General features: G+C 36.9%; 1 protein-coding gene across 4 annotated transcripts in view; it reads right to left on the bottom strand.

The window, feature by feature from the left end:
* The window catches only part of LOC132863722 (A-kinase anchor protein 2), a 75,059-nt gene extending 66,504 nt beyond the window's left edge, over positions 1-8,555 (bottom strand). For 2 of the 4 annotated variants that reach the window (XM_060896681.1, XM_060896678.1), the window contains exons 1-2: positions 8,500-8,537; positions 188-233 (exon numbers count right to left, since the gene is read on the bottom strand). In XM_060896681.1, the coding sequence (XP_060752664.1) occupies positions 188-233; positions 8,500-8,522 (69 nt within the window). In that variant the 5' untranslated portion in view covers positions 8,523-8,537. Of the gene's footprint in view, positions 1-187; positions 234-360; positions 462-8,499 lie in introns of those variants that run through there. The other 2 variants (XM_060896680.1, XM_060896679.1) reach the window with 2 other exon arrangements.
* Between the last annotated feature and the right edge of the window lie 9,860 nt (positions 8,556-18,415).

The raw sequence follows: 18,415 nt of genomic DNA on the forward strand, positions 1-18,415 counted from the left end.
CACGCTCTCTGTTTTTTAAAGCTAAATGATCGATTTGCACCAGAATCTGTGTGAAAGCAAAAGTTCTATAAAAGCCCAACACGTCTAATGGAGCTAAGAAACTCCAGAAGAAAACCATAACAGTAGTAACTCGTTTGTCAGCAGAACAACATAAAGCACAATAGAGTTCCAAAGTTATTGAACTTACCGCCAGAGCCTGGAGCCTCTCCTTATGAAGTTCAGCTTCAGCCATCCTGGAAAGACAAGGGGAGAGGTCTCAGTAACCGTAACGTACACTCTTCCAGGGTGTTTGTGTGTGTGTGTGTGTGTGTGTGTTTGTTTGGTTGTCAGTAAGATAATGATGGAGATGGAGACACACACAGCTTTGGTTCGTTTGCTCAAATCCAGTGAGACTGTGTGTGCTGAGAGCAAGTTCTACTCATTCACTGGCCATGTGCCTGCCAGATTGCTTCTCTGTCTCTCTCTCTCTCTCTCTCTCTCTCTCTCTCGCTTTCTCTCCTCCCACCTTCCTCCCTTGCAGTCATGGGCCATGTATGTGCAGCAGGAGAGGGCAGCTGGGAGGAGGGAGGGAGAAAGGGAGGAAGGGAGGGAGGGATGGATATTCGGTTTTCCCTCCTTCTGACGTTTCAGACAGAGCTGCTAGGAGACAAGCTGGGCTGTCACTGAGGAGGAGCGAAAGGACACTGGAATGTCACACCTCTTCTAACTGCTACTGTCGCTGAGGGTGTGTTGTTATGTGTGTAGGAGAGAGAGACAGACACTAATGGGAGGCAGAAGAGAAGTCTTACACTGGAGATCGTTCTCTCTCTCTCTCTCTCTCTCTCTCTCTCTCTCTCTCTCTCTCTCATGTATGTCATGTATGCATATTAAGGTTATTATAAATAACCTTAAACTTTTTTCCTTGCATTTAAACCCAGCCAACCAGTGCAATCTAGGCAAATAAAAAACATGTAATTCTTTAAGCATGGTAAGAAATTAAAATAAAATTAAAAAAATATGAATTGACTTTAAAAGCCCAGTACATGATAAAATTGATTTGCAGGTATGCCAGTGGGAAATACTGTAGAAGGTAGCTAACAGCAGCTAGTGACATTTTACTAGTTAGCACATAGCTCTTTATTCTAAAGCATTTCACTGCACAATGCATGGCTGTGTGTATAATCAATAAAAATTCAATTTGAGTTTGAATATAGACAATATGGACAGCATAAAAGCAGAATGAAACAAAACAATGCGGAGCTACGCTAATTCCTCTCCACTGCTTCCCTCTTTCTACCCATGTCTTCCGTGTCATGAAGATTTTGGACCTTCACTGAGATGAGGCCAACCATGTGAGGATCCTGAGACATCTAGATATTTACCAGCTCCAGTTGGACTTTGCTTCATGAAATATTCAGACATTCTAAGAGGAGACGCCAACTACGTATGGTCTTTGAGGACAACAACCTCCTCGTCAATACACAATTGTCAAACCGTATATTTATAATCACCGTGTCACCTCCAGTGACCTCAATCCTCCAGTGTCACTCAAATGAGGATGTGTTCCCCTTTGAGTCTGGTTCTTCTCAAGGCCTTTTCCTTTTCCATCTAAGGGAGTTTTTCCTCACCAAAGTTACCTCAGTCACCTCAGGCTTGTTCATTGGGGATAAATACAAATATATATACAAATATATCTAATATTAATCTTGATTTTTGTATTATAATAATCTTTATATTAACTTTGTTCTGTAACGCTGCTTTGAGACAATATCCATTTTTAAAAGCACTATACAAATACATTTGTATTTGAATTTAAAATTTAGAACTATTGAAAATATGAATATTTACAAAGAGATATGATGGTAAATTACTAATAATAGACCCTTGTTTCTAAGCTAAGGCACTTGCCAGAGAGAACATGAATAATATTCATTCAATGGTAAAGCTAATTCACTGAAGGTGAAGGGACATGGGGTGCGAAAGTCATGCATACGGTATGTGTATCTTTCTGTATGTTGCTACTAGATGCTTGAATTTCTTTTAGGATCAATAAAGTATCTATCTATCTATCTATCTATCTATCTATCTATCTATCTATCTATCTATCTATCTATCTATCTATCTATCTATCTATCTGCCTCATGACTCCTTTGATTCTTGTCTTAAACAGTTGAATGACTGAATCTATGTTTAAATCATGTGATACAGCTTTCCAATGATCACTGAATTCCATTTTTACTATTGTTGCTGTGAAGCCGAGGACGGCAGGACGGGGACCAACCAGCTCCCTTCATCCTTGCTCTCAGCTGGAGAAATTTGAAAAGTCCTTATATGGAAAAGGCTGAGCTATGTGCCTCTGTGTGTGTGTGTGTGTGTGTGTGTGTGTGTGTGTGTGTGTGTGTGTGTGTGTGTGTGTGTGTGTGTGTGTGTGTGTGTGTGTGTGCGAAGGTTGTGGGAATAGTTAGAAATGCACTGGATGTGATTCCAACACAAATGTACTGCACTACAGCAGTTTTTTTGTACCGTAGCAAAAAAAAGAATGGGCTTGCCTTTTTCCTCATGCATTATTCACAGGTCTAGGTTTAATCGTCCTGCTGACCATTTTATAAAAGAACAGAGAAGTGGCCTCTGTAGCATCCTCCAGCCACAAATATTACCATGCTAATGGCCGCTTGTGCATTCGGACAACAAAACACTTGATGCTATTAACAAGATAAAACTGCTTCAAATAACAGAGGTTGTAGTTTATTAATTAAAAGCTTCATTCTACAGCATGAACTTCAACTTTTGTGAATATGAAATATTTAAACTTGAAAAAGTGACACTTTTGCATGTGATTTGAACTAAAACTTTATTCAGCTAAATGTTGGGAATCAATTGCTTAAGTATGTTGTGACTTGGAAAACTCCTCAGAACATGCAAAACTGATTAAATATCAGACTGGTAGCATTATGCTGGAACTAACAATGAACTACATAGCATGCCTCATATCCATGCAACGTTTCACCCAATTATCACTCATACCTATACTATGTTACTACTAATCAACACCGCTAATTAAATCCTGCTTTATGTAGGATTCATCATCAAGCTTTTTGACGTAGTTGGGTGCGTGCATTGTTGTGTATTGTGTTACACAGCCTTACTCATAGTCTAGTGTTTGTAATTCATGTTCCAATGTTTCAGGAAAATCAATTGCCTCATGACACAGACTCAATTTGTCTAAAAAAATAAATAGGATGTTTTTCTCCCTATAGCATATTTTGAAGCTTTGATACTTTTCATGGAACCGGGTTACAAACATAACCTGGTGTAGTTTATCCAAGCTGCCACACACACATATTATCCTGCATATTGCACATGAAGCTGTCACTTCTCATACCTATTGAGATTATACCTATACCTATACTGTAGCATGTATTATTTGACAATGTTTAATGCTCTGTACGGAAATGTAAAAATTGCAGAAGTATAAACTAAATGCAGAAACTTAATGTAAGACGATGGAATAATGTTAATAGCATGTCAGGAGCATCCAAAGCTCACAGAGCCACAAAGTAATTCTTAATGTAGCATAAATAATTGAGTGGCAGAAACCATTTGGCTGATCGTCCAAGAGCGAGAGGGGGCGCTAATAACACTGGGTAATTATTATCCTGGGACATCTCTTCCAGCCAAAGTTTTGCACCAGTCAACTAGCATTAGACCTGATGGGAAAGTGCCAAAGAGTACTTGGCTCTGGTGGATGACAAGTAGATAGATTTTCTCTCCACAGCAGGCTCTGTCACCAATTCTACATACTAGATATAATCTAATTCCATAATAGATGTAATAGAATTCCCTTGCATGCTCACACAGTTAAAAAAAAATCATTTAGATCTGTCAGGATGGTGGATAATAAATTGCACTAGTGAGGACAGGAAATTCCTGGTCATTCATGTAACAACTGGAAAAAGGTTAAAAGCCAGAAAACACATAGCTCCCGTACACTCCAGATCCTCACTTAAGAGACCTTTTGAGTCTGCCGACTGCACAGGAGCGAGTTAAATCATTTAGAAGGCCCCTGTGTAACATATTTCACAGACCTGTTTTGCCAGGTATGTGCTTAAACTCCCAGTACAGTAGGCTGACTTGTCAGCACTATACCTTAACACACCATGTGATGGAATTCTGAAAGCATTAGCAGGAACGGGGTCTATTATCCTGATAGAACTACAGTGTAATGCTTTAACTCATCTATTTGTAGAAAACACTAGGGTTTTGTTTTCTTATACTGTAGTAAAGCAAATTAGTGCCACACATATTTACAAGTTAAGCCAGGGCCAAAAAAAGACCTTCGTTCTCACTTAACTCTTGCAAACCAAGCATTCCGATTGGCTGATTTATCTTCCTGCTTGCAGTCCCCGACCACACGTCATCAAGATACAAAAGCAACTTTGTTCCTTTGGCACAGTGACTTCATCCCACGAGCCAGCGAGGCAGACTGATGCCTTCCAGATGTGCAAAATCTGGGAATCGGAGACCAAATAAACACACACTGAATGGCCCTTAAACTCATAAAAAGTACAACACACTGCGAGTGAGCCAGGGGCAATGTTTTCAAGCTTTGTTTCAAAACAGTGGCAACGACATGGTCAGACTGTCTATGTTAAATTTTAATGGCTGATGTGGTTTCTGTGATACGCAATTATTAGATGGCTACACTGAGATGTAAATGTACTAACACTGTAATGAATATTTTATAAGGTGCTTCAAATGAGAATTTATTTGTTGTATCTGGGTGTTTGAAGTTGTCAGATTAACAGTCCTTGCACTGTGGAAAACTAACCACAACTGGATAAATGATCTAATATTTATCTTATATGAAGTAATGTATAGAACATCTTGAGAGATTTTACTGTAGCCCATATCCAATTAAATGATTTAAATGATAATTTCCATAGAGTAGCGCAAAACACTTGTCTCCCTCTGTTCATCTGTGCATCCCTCCCTTTATTCTTTCCCATTCAATCTCAAATAAAATTCTTCACCTTCATAACCATACACAGTACAATGTGTATTGAAATGTTTTTGACTGCCGGGTTATAAGAAATCGAATGATATAGAATGAATTTATAAAAAGGATAAAAATAGTTAAATAATAAACTATATAATAGATCAAATAAAACAATAGCTACAATGAACAATCACCTGAACAAGCAAAAGGTAAAAATATATAGAAAAAGATTACATCCATATGCAATTCCTTCATTATGAATATTTAGAAGTAGTAAAACTCACCACCTTCTAATTGTTAAATCCATGCCTCAACCATTAAGCTATCACATCCCCACTTCTAACAACACCACTGAAACCATAGCAACAGTAACCATGACTACTCTAGTAGTAGTTCTGACATAAAATCTGCAAACTCATCAGATGAAGACGAAAATGATGAAGGGAGGCTAATTTCACCAGTAGCACTTTTAACTGGTAGGAGTTGTGAGCATTGTGACCCATCTAGCTGACCAGCTATCAGTGGGTGTAGCTTCTTGAGGATCTAAATCTGTTCACTGTACACAAATAAACAAATTAATTGTCCCCACTGTGTCTGAAATGTCAGTTACTTTTAATTTATAGAAGTGTTGTATAAAAACAATCTCACACATGCAATTGTTTAATTAATACCCAAGCTTAAGTTTAACTGTCTATTGCTAATAACACTTTTGCTTAATACAAAAAATATTGCTTCATCCAGATGCCATAGGAACTATATCTTTTACAAAATATACATTAAAATCTAAGTTTACAGTTTACATATTTAGCTGACATCATTAGCTTACACGTTTTACACATTAGCATACTCTTTTTGCAATTTCTCATCCATGGCTAAGAATAGATTTTCTCTAACCAGTGTTTCTTTATGCTAGAGTTAACAGAAAGTGAACATTGAGGACATGACCCAGGAAATATGACGCACAGTAACTCTGGTCTTTCTCTCATGCTGTCTAACCCTATATTTGTGCTCCCTGTGTTTATGGTTGGATTTGCCCTGGACCTTTTCAGTGCTCTTGGCATATCTGAATGTCTCTGTATTCAGTGTAAACAAAAAATTGGCTGCCACCTGGGAATTTTCTTATTTAATCCATTAGTGACTTAGGATACTGACTGGTGAGTGTTAGGGAACCTTCCAATTGACTCCCATTCTAATTGCAATATAACTCCTCTTGTGTTAATGTGTCACTTATGTAGGATATGAATACAATTTCAGATACTGGTCTGCAGACTGGACATGGCATCTTGTTTTACTGCTTTGCTGGTAGCATTCAGTTTAAATCAACTAGAAGCTCCAGGATTTTTTTTTTATCACAGAGCTATAACCACTGAGCAGTCACTGTTCTAGGATAGACACCATATAAAATACTGCTCATATGTATATAAGAGACTTTAATTTATATCTAATGTAAATAATAGGCTTAAAAGAAACAGTGCCTTTTCACAGACGACTACATTTTTCTGTGTCTCGTCTGATGCTAATCTCATGACTCATGTTAATTTAAGGCTGGATTGTGACAGCTGCAATGCTGTAACCGCTAACTATAAGCTTCTGTTTAAACTTAAATTTAAACTTAATTTCTTGCAAATTGTAGAACCAGGAGGTGACGACAGTATCACAAAAAATTCAAGTACCGCTAGTATCAGAATTCAGTTCATTCAGTTCCACATTAAACTGTTGATAATTGCCTTATAATATTAAAATACAATACCTTACAATTATAGACTTCAGACAGTCTGAATTTCTCTTCATGCTAAAACTTTTACGCAAGCCCTGGTTTCTAAAATATTCTTATTTATCCCTTTAGCATTAGTGCAGCATTAGTACAGATTTTTTTTTCTTTGTTTGGGCCAGGAAGTCTGAAGAAGTTGGCCAGCTGTTTTCTTTTTCATGGGAAGTCATAAATTACAGTGATGTCCTCAGACCTCTGAGTGGTCTAGTCAGATAGCTTCTAGTACTCGTAATCTCCACTGGGTTTCTCTTAATACGTGTTGGAGAGCAGCTGTGCTGGAGTGACAGACTGAAATTACAGGTTGGCTTAGTCATGGAGTCAAAAGAATTCCAATGAATTAGCCAAGCCCATTGTAGCCATCAGAAATGTTATGACATAGCAGAAACTATGCTTTTTAGTTAAGTTTTACAAATTCTTGGTTGATTGGCATCTCCGGAAAATTGTCCCTAGTGTGTGAGTGCGTGAGTGAATGAGAGTGTGTGTGCCCTGCGATGGGTTGGCACTCCATCCAGGGTGTATCCTGCCTTGATGCCCGATGACGCCTGAGATAGGCACAGGCTCCCCGTGACCCGAGGTAGTTCGGATAAGCGGTAGAAATGAGTGAGTAAGTAATTTCAAATTTGATTTGCCAGAATCTGATGGCAATTCTTTAAACATATATATTTTTAATATATTGGTTGTAACTTGTATAGCATAGCACTTTGCTGCTGTTTACCATTTTTAATTGTTTAATGTAATGCTATATAACAATTTATAATGTTTACAAGTCATGCTAGCTCTTAACAAGATTAAAAACAAATGAACGACAATAACAAAAAAAAACATGATTTGAAAGAAAACTCTTAATATTATAATATTAAATATAACTCTTAACATAATTTATTATTATAATTTGGCTTTCATTTTGCAAGTATTTATAAATGAGCACTATATGTGCAATAACAGGAACCTGTAATATGAATTATAGCCAAAGCTGCTGTTATAGACAATTAATCAACACCTTCTGAACTGAACAGTGCTGAGGTATAATAGTATTTCATTTGACTTCTAAAATACGTCCCACTGTCCCAAAAGATGTTTTTCAATGACATTAATAAGCAATGGGATGTTTTGCTAAACCAAGATATATTATTTTAATTCACGTTATTAATTACGTTGAGATTGTAAAGAACAAAGAAGATAAGAAGATAAATAAATGACATAGACAAAATATTTTATAATGATATTGACCATCTGGAGAGGAAAAGCTGAATAAGCTGTATGCTTTTTCAGTAATGCTATGCACATTGATCTGTCTCTGATGTCTACTACATAGAGTAGGGTGTGTGTATACTGTACATAATGTGCTATATACCTTCTAGTCTTAACCACACTCTGAAATGTTTCTGCTAACTGAATCCCGATATGCTTCCATTACACAAGCATGGATCAGTCAGCTGAATGGAGACAACGCCCCATTATAACCTCCTAGAGTAGAAGTACAAGAGTACCTTCTGGTCATCATAGCTTTCTGTCTCTTTCTGTATAAATGCAGTGCGTGTCTCAGATAACTCCAGTGTCATATTCATGTTTCTTACATGCACACACAGACACATACATACACAGACATTCACATACAGGAAGCCACGGCAACATACAGAAGCCAGCACATCACATCACCATCCTACAGTTGCCCCGGCTGCTGTTGCTATGGCAACCCCACCATCATGTCCAACCCTCTAGAGGAAGGAAACGGGAAAATGGAAATACTCACTCAGAAGCCGGGGCTTTCCTCATAAGGGCTGTGCCCCTTATGGCTGTCCCTTCCCCTCTCTATCGATGTCTCGTGTTGTCTTGTCTTTCAATCTTTTTTCTTTGGCTCTGTCATATATTGGAAGACCGAGAGACCGCCTGTCCTTCCTGCAGAATCAGTCAGGCTTTGGGTGGCAGCGAGTGGTGAGCATCTCCTCCGACTCGCCTGCAGCAAGAGAGAGAGAGAACGTGGAGTAAAGGAGGGAGGGGTCTACATTTATTACTATAGACAATACACTAACATTTACCATCCTATGAAATATAGAATGAAAACCATGTTGCAGAATACAGTACATTAGTTTATTACACGCATTCACACACATATTCAAATACAGGATACCATAAAGCTTGAGATAATGAGACAGAATACAGTCCAACTGCTCTCATAACCGTTTACTTTATGGATTTAGGGGTTTGCCTCATAAGTAGATTTAAAAATGTTATGCTATCATTAATTTATTCATAAGAGTGATTTCATAGCTCTGAATCTAATATGTTGCTGCCTAAAACTTTCACCTGAGACATTTAAACTGGTGATGTCAGTGTCAGGACTCTTAGGTCAAGCTGGTTAAAGAAAATCTCTCATACACAGAGAAGGATGATACCTCTTATTAACAGATATCTACGTTAGAATAAAAGAACTACCTTCCAATTGCATGCTTTCTATTCTTAAATATTCTAATTTTATTGTAAAAAAAATAAGCGCTGCTTTACAAACAGATTTCATCCTACTCATATTCATATCATGTCAGTCATACTGCATCTGTGTTTATATTGTACTTTCTATATTTTTCCCCATTCCTATCTGTAAACTTAACTTCTATTTTATTGTAATTCCATTCTCTCGCTGCATGTCGTACTGTGTACGTTGTGTTTGTGACCAATAAAATGTTCATTTGAAATTCAAAAATTCATTTGAAACTTTGTATAGTCATGTATACTGTAAGCACTGACATGTATGTCACCGTAGTTTGGTAGAGTTGTAAGAGCAGCAACACACTGCAGGTCTGTGTGTGCATTGTGATTTATTGAAACACATGACAGCTGAGTGTGAGGGCAGAGATCCAGCTGTCCCATGCTACTTTAATTCAGCTTCCTGAACTCCAGATTAATGCAAGAACAAATGACATGGTCAGTATGTGCAGGCTGAATAAACATTAGATTTCTAGATTTCTAGATAGATAGATAGATTTCTAGATAGATAGATAGATAGCTAGAGAGATAGCCTGTCCTAATGTCAGATACATAATATCCTCTCCGAAGGTTTAACCCCAAAACTGCTTTTGAAAACCTAGCAATGGCTTGCATCTAAAGCCTTATAAGCCACATTTGTCCAGCTTTATAGAAGAAATAAAACAAACTTTGACTATATAAAGGCTTGAAAACATTAGATCCTTTAAGTTTTAAAAGTAGGGGGGCACGGTGGCTTAGTGGTTAGCACGTTCGCCTCACACCTCTAGGGTCGGGGTTCGATTCCCGCCTCCACCTTGTGTGTGTGGAGTTTGCATGTTCTCCCCGTGCCTCGGGGGTTTCCTCCGGGTACGCCGGTTTCCTCCCCCGGTCCAAAGACATGCATGGTAGGTTGATTGGCATCTCTGGAAGATTGTCCGTAGTGTGTGATTGCGTGAGTGAATGAGTGTGTGTGTGCCCTGCGATGGGTTGGCACTCCGTCCAGGGTGAATCCTGCCTTGATGCCCGATGACGCCTGAGATAGGCACAGGCTCCCCGTCACCCGAGGTAGTTCGGATAAGCGGTAGAAGATGAATGAATGAAGTTTTAAAAGTCTGTTAAAAACTCCTAAAATTCATATGATTAATATGATATTGTTTTGCTTTGTATATTGCTTTACCTATCTATTTTCTTTATGTTTAACACAAGATTGCACAAATGCACTTACAGTATGTCAATAGGTTAGTTATTCTTTTTCTCTTTAGCCCTAGTCCTGTGTTCTTTTATATAGCTTTGTGTCTTTATGTAGCACCAAATGTTGTTTCATCTTACATTTTACATTTATGGCATTTGGCTGAGCAAGTGTCATTTCACTGTGTACTGTACACTGTGTAAATGATAATAAAATCTTCTTGACTTGACTTGGTGTACCGCTCTTAGAGGACAAACCCAAAGGCGCATTTAGCTTAAATGCCAAGGCTTTGTGTGTGCATGCCTGTGTGTCAGTCTATCACACGTCTGAGATTAAGATAGCCATTTAGGAGGAAGTTATCATACTGTCTGGAATGTAAGAGTAAGTCTTTTCCAAGTGCTTGCTGTTCCTTAAGCTGCTGCTGTGTTGTATGAGTCAAACATAATCACTGGCTAGTTTAAAAAAAGAAGTGTAAGGTGTAATATTTTTAAGTGTCATATCGTTCTGCCAAATCAAAATATTTTTAAGCCAATAAAACTCTGATTATATTTTCTGCTGTAATATACAGTCCAAGATGCTGTCAGTAATGTGTAAACTAAGCTTAGATGTAATAATAATAATAATAATAATAATAATAATAATAATAATAATAATAATAATACAATTGAAGTGATACCTTAGCTAAACTGTCATTCCCAATGTTGCCTTTTTAGATGAAGATGTTTGCCATATCTGGCTAATTTCTTCATTCTAGGATTCATTCTCATTTTTCTAGTCCTAAAATTAGTGTTGCTTCTTTCTGTAACATGGTTAATGATCTCTTGAAAAAAAAAAATAAATAAAAATGATAAAACATACAGACATAGTTTTTGCAAATAAAGTTTGGAAAAGAGGTTGGGGAAGGCTTGACCATGTCTCATTGCAATTGCAGTTGCAAATTTGATTAGAGACCCTTTATTGGAAAATGTTTACAGAATTTTGGCACCCTTTCCCCTGTTAATTAAAAAAAAGAAGAAGAAAAAAGGAAAACGTGAATATAACATGAAGTAAAGAAACTTTATACACCTAAATATTATGTAAAAGTATTATTTACATTTTAGAGTGTCACACTGAAAATTAATTTTTGATTGAGAAACTAATCCTGTCTTATTTATTTATTTATTTATTTATTTATTTATTGAAAATCAGCATTTTGTTATCAGTGGAATCTGAAATAATTCAGCAGTGTTGTTCAGTATAACAAGCAATTTGTTTTATACCAGTTTTTGTCAATTAATATTTTATTGATAAATCTTTTCTAATGCAATAGTTGGTATCATTATGAATAGAGGAAAAATACAATATAATAATCAATAAAGAGAAAGAGTGATGTGTGGAGCAGAGCCCTGACACGAGCCTGAATCTGATTATTTTCTAATTACACACGCTTACAGTACGTTAGTGTAATGTATCAACTTTATTCAGCCTAATTCTATCATATCCGTTTGTAAACCACAGTGCAAGGGCTGGGTTTGGAAAAAGAAATACCATATGAGTGGCTTTCCTTTAAATTAATCACATGAAGTTAAAAAATGTAGTTATTTAATCTGACTGTATGAAGAGAAAGTACTTTTACCAAGGGAATGGTAGCTGATTAATTACACACCTGAAAGAGAGACAGAGACGCATGCCAGAGATAAGTGAAATTGTGGGCAGGCCAAACAAAGCAGGAGCTGAAGTAGCAGCTACTCACAGGTCTGTTGATAAGCCGATGATCATGAGAGCCGGAGTCCTACATGACCTTCTGCATTCCTACAGGTTGTACATTCCTACACACACACACACCCACACACACACACAGAAGGAGCAGTTATAATACAGACTTAATTGTAGATTCCTTGATGTTCCATGATCAGCCGTTGCAGGCAAATTGTGAAATAAAGCTATCAAATATCACTGTCATATATAATGTTAGCATTGTTTTTCTCCCTGTGGGGAATTCTGCCTCTGAGTGTAAGCAGCTTTTTATTTGTTTAAGTAGTTCGAGGGCAGTGGGTCTGCTGTCACCTTAACTGAGACTCCTTAAGTTGAACTGATGTCCAGGATCAAATGAGGCTGAGTGTGACCATATTCACCTTACTGTGAAATGACAAACAACATGAAGGCTTGAACAAAACGTATCGCTCATATAATTTACCATCAAAAGCTCATTTATTATTCAAACATATTTGCACTTTGTCTCACATCTCAGCTGCTCACTGCTTTTACAGAGCCTCACACACTGGTCCTGTAGTACAGTGTCTCCATCTTGTGGACGTGTGGGAATTAATTGTTGCATTTTGCACATGTTAACTAAGACTATGTATGCATATATAATGTACATCATGCATTCTTTAGAAGTGATGCAAAAGCAAACAATCAAGAAATCTTAAAAAAAAAAAAAAAACATTGCATAAATAGGTATATAATGCTACATTTAGGTAATGCATGTTATTTATGTAATTTTGATCTGAGAATATTGTGGTTCACTGAATTACCAGCAGGATATCTCATCATACACATTAAGAAATGGTTATTTTTACGAATAGGTGATGCTTAAAGACTACACACGAAGCCTAGTGTAAGCCCTAAGCCCTACTTAAAAGTCCAAGGCAATGTTTAAATGTTATTTTTTCTTGGTAAATTAAAAAAAAAAAAAAAAATTAAACGATGAAATATCAATTTAGTAATTTAGATTTTTATCAATTTAGTATCTCACTGTTTGTTCATTAACTTCAAATAGTTTCTGAACAGCAGCCTGCATGAAACAGACATAAAGCTAATGCAAAGCCAGTGTGTCAGTCAGTGTCTGTTAGGTGTTTGTGTTATTTCTGTTTTAACTGACTGTAAGTTCAATTCAATTCAATTCAATTCAAGTTTATTTGTATAGCGCTTTTTACAATGGACATTGTCACAAAGCAGCTTTACAGAACATAAACATAAAACAAAAGATAAACATGAGGAGAAGTATAAAGAATTAATATAATAAAAATTCAAGATATATACAGTTCACAGTGTGTATGTATGTATGTATGTGTGTATGTGTATTTGTCCCCAATGAGCAAGCCTGAGGGCTCAGGCAACAGTGGCAAGGAAAAACTCCCTTAGATTGGTAAAGGAAGAAACCTTGAGAGGAACCAGACTCAAGGGGAACCCATCCTCATATGGGTGACACTAGATGGTGTGGTTACAAATATACAAGTATCACAGAGTCCAACTGGAGCCGATAGATCTGTAGATGTCTCAGGGTTCTCACAGAGTCAGCCTTGTCTCAGTGGAGGTCCAAAAATAAGTTTATCACTCTTTGGACAACAGGCTTTTAAAATAGCAGATCGGAGTCCTGCCTAAACACACATGCTCCACTGGATGGGTGAGTTTCGCAGAGGAATAAAAAAATCACAAGATTTATCTACCATTGCGCTTCTCTCTTTGTCCCACCTGGACCAACAGCTTCTCATATGATGAGTGGATTAATAGACAGACTTTAGCCAGTCAGGAATGAACATGACTGACATCATAAACTTTAGCATATCAGCACCAGATGAAATCAAATATTTGATTAACTTTTAATATTAATTTGGGACATTTACATTTAGCAGACGCTCTTATCCAGAGGACCTTACATTATCTTATTTATATACAACTGTGGGTTAAGGGCCCTGCTCAGAGGCCCAACAGTGGCAGCTTGGTGGACCTGGGATTGAACTCACAACCTTCCGATTGGTAGCCAAACACCTTAACCACTTCAATAAATAAACATTATACACATAAATATTATGTAAAAGTATTATTTACATTTTAGAGTGTTACTGAAAATGAATTTTTGATTGAGAAACAGTTATCTTGTCTAATTTCACAACAATTTCATTTTTGTGGCATTTAACAGTGGTTGTTGAATCAGAAACCATATGGCTATGTTTCTCTATTAAAAATGTGACAACGCAATGCTTCTATGTTGCTAGTATGTCAACATGATAAAATACACAAGCAGTATGATAATATAATATTGTTGTAACAATTTTTCGTATTCAAATTAATCAAACATATATGCATGCATATATGCAACATATACGATAAGGTACATGCTGTACTTTATGGTACATGATAGACTTTAATGTCATTTACAAGCTCCTAGACTGCATTACATTTATGTCTCAAAACAATGGCTACACTCACTCCTAGCAAAAGAAAAGGATGAAAGCTCTTGGGCTTCAGTGTGTTTGGAAGCATGCAAGACTGAATAGGTGAAGTAGTCTCAGATGAATTATTCTGATTAATTACCATTAATTTCTATAACAATTTAAGTCTAAGAGCTTTCTGAAACCATTATTGTGTGGGTTTATTATTCTGCTGTGGGCAAATGATGGATTTTCTAGTTCCGTCATCTACTAGAACTTCTGTGTGAGTAGTAACTAGAAGCCGCTTATCTTGCATGTTTGTTTAATCACATTACTGATGGCGAGTTGTTGTGTTGAGCCCATACGATATCACAGGACATTCCTACTGCTGTCTTTCTCTCATTTGCCTAAATTTTCCTAATTCAATTATTTCAGTTTTATTTCTATAGCTGTCAGTAAACATTACAACAAATATTGTAGAGTGACATACAATAGTGCTTTTAAGTCTCTATTAATGAATACATCAGCGAGGAACCAGATTCAATAAAGAACCCTTCCTATTCTATAGGATAGTGAGATTATCATTTGTTATAGTATATACGGTATAGAAAAGAAAGAGAAACAGATATAAGGTAATGATGTGAAGGATGTTTGGGGATGAATCCAGAGCAAAGGATAATTTTTAGTATTGCAGCATAATTTCATAAATGTTCCAAGGTGTCTGTTGTTGTTGGTTGTTGTCATTGTTGTTGATAATTTTACATTATCACAGTGATTCATTAAAGATCTTTTGTGACATTATATCTTGAAGATATCCACAACATCATGCCAGTTTTCATGCTACATTTGGGTCCTTGTCTCAAAGCTCTCAGAGCTCTTAGTGTAGTCTCCTGTATATTACCAAAATTATCGATTTTACTTCAATAATAAAAGATAATCAATAATAAAAGAAACCGCATCGCTAAAACCTGGTCAAACGGCTCTTTTATGAGCTGTTGCCTCTGTAGGAGACGACCTGGTCCATTAGCTGTACTTTAAAGCTCTACTTTACAAGGTGGAATTTGTTTAATGGGTTTGTCCATCTTAAATTCACCACTGTGGTCCTTATCACCATTTTATTAAGCTGAAGTTTAATGAGCAAAGCACATGGGTTGTGAATAAAACAAATTTCCTCTTTAAAATGCCAAGACATTCATTAAAATTAATGGATTTGAGCTAAGATCAAAGAATCTCCAGGTAAAAAGGACCTCAATGTCAAATAAAGGTTGAAGATGAACACTGCGTAATTCCTGTCATTAGAGAAAGGTACTAATGGTGCTTTCTTGACTTGAACAGTGCTAATACAAGAAGAGATGCAGAATAGTTTGTTACTTGTGTGGTGTATGGAACAGATGATTATAGCTTCTCACTCACTCTCATTTTCTACCGCTTATCCGACCTACCTCGGGTCACGGGGAGCCTGTGCCTATCTCAGGCGTCATCGGGCATCAAGGCAGGATACACCCTGGACGGAGTGCCAACCCATCACAGGGCACACACACTCTCATTCACTCACGCAATCACACACTACGGACAATTTTTCCAGAGATGCCAGTCAACCTACCATGCATGTCTTTGGACCGGGGGAGGAAACCGGAGTACCCGGAGGAAACCCCCGAGGCACGGGGAGAACATGCAAACTCCACACACACAAGGCGGAGGCGGGAATCGAACTCCCAACTCTGGAGGTGTGAGGCGAACGTGCTAACCACTAAGCCACTGTGCCCCCCTGATTATAGCTTAAATTGTGCAAATAACTCTAGTTCTGTAAATAGTTAGACAACTCTGAGTTTCTGTTATTTAAAAAAAAAAAATCAATTCTATGATATTACATGAGCACAGTGACATAGTGGTTAGCACAACCCCTGTGAGTGGGTGAATTCCCTACTCTACCCTGTGTGTTCTCATCGTGCTTCAGGGGTTTCCTCCAGGTGCTCCAGTTTCCTCCCCTAGTTCAGTTCAAAGACATGTGTTGTTGGCTGACTGTCATTTTCTAAATTGTCTGCAGTGTGTGATTGTGCCCTGCAAATGGGTTGGCACACTATTCAAGATGTATTTTGTTTTTAACATGGATATAGATGATTTTACAAACAAAAGTAATGCAAACACATTATTTTACTGTATCAACTTTTAACTGAAAGTATTTATATGCAACTCAGCACTACATAGTAATACTAACATGAACATGATATAAACACACGTGCTTGCACGAGAGTGTGTGTATATCGTTGATAGATAGATAGATAGATAGATAGATAGATAGATAGATAGATAGACAGATAGATAGATAGATGTGAGATGTTGTACAGTCTAATGCCTATTATCACTATTACTCATGATACGTATATTACTTATACTATTACTATTAATCACATCAAGCTCACGATGTCTTGTTACTTCAATATGACAGTAACTTAAAGGAGTGACGTTAGTAAATAAAAGTACAATGGCAAATGTTTCAATACAATAATTGAAACATCTATTTTTTTAATGTTTTTTTATTTTTTTATTTTATAACTTCTACCACCATTCACGACTGTTTTCGAAAAGATTTAAGTAATGTTATGTAATCTCTGATAGCAATGTGTGATATTTTTTAGTTTACTAATTTTAATAACTAATCCACTAGACACAGTCACATCATTGTCCAGATGGTTAAGGATTAACATTTGGGTGAAACAGATCCAGTTCAGTCACATGCTGACTAATTCAAATATTACTCAACATCAAGACTGACAAATACGCCTGTTCCAACCAGACCATGTGATTATAATACACAAAGGGATACATAAATAAATTCCAATTCAATTCATTTCTCAACACACTTGCTAGTATTAATAAAGAATCAGTACACCTATTAGGTCAGGATGTACAGTTTAATTGAACAGAAGAGGGCAGCATCACTATGACTTTTCAAGAAATTGCTATGTGTTAAAGGGTGGATCCAAACCAGAACATTCCTGCTGGCAAGGCATTTGTTGAAGGTTTGTCACAAGCTATTCATAATCTTTTTTTCACAGTATGCAGAAGGCATAACTCTCTGATCTATCACAGCTCCATGATCTATGATCAGTTCATATGGTACACAGATTAAATCACATAACCATGCACGGAAATTAGCATCTTTTAATGATGATGTGATGCACGATTATTAACAATTAACAATTTACATTTACTATAACGGCCTTTATAATAAACCACTGACATGATACTGTATAGTACAAAAACTGGCAATCAGATCAAAAAATACTGCAAACTAATCACTCTTTTACACTCTTATACAAAATTTTCTTTTCAGCAAGATATAAACAATATGACAAAACATAAGCTCTAACATTTAACATAGACTGAATTCAAGTGTTAACCTCCTGGTCATATTAAAAAGTGGTTACAGTGATTAATCCTTATATAATGAACAATTATTGCATGGCCCTTATAGGCTAACAGTCTCAAAAACAAGGAGGAATGTGCTTGTGTATGTGTGTTTGTGTGTGTGTGTGTGTGTGTCTGTGAGTGTGTGTGTATGTGTGTGTGTTCTTCTTGGGTTGTGACGCAGCTCCTCAGGCCAACTGTCACATTTGGTTCTTTCCAAATACATGTGAACGCACAGCTGAGGTTTCCACTCCAATAGGCTGGGCCACGAGCTTTTGCTTCAGTGCCATGCATGCAAAACACACACACACACACACACACACACACACACACACAAAATAAAATAATAATAATCTTAATAATAATAACAGCATGTGTTGGTGATTCAGCAACAGAGGCTGTGGCTTCTGTCAGATCAGTTAGAGATAAATGAATAAGTTGCAAAGTAATTCACTCTTGTAAATATGTAC

The sequence above is a fragment of the Tachysurus vachellii genome, chromosome 20 (assembly GCF_030014155.1).
Source record: "Tachysurus vachellii isolate PV-2020 chromosome 20, HZAU_Pvac_v1, whole genome shotgun sequence".
NCBI lineage: Eukaryota > Metazoa > Chordata > Actinopteri > Siluriformes > Bagridae > Tachysurus > Tachysurus vachellii.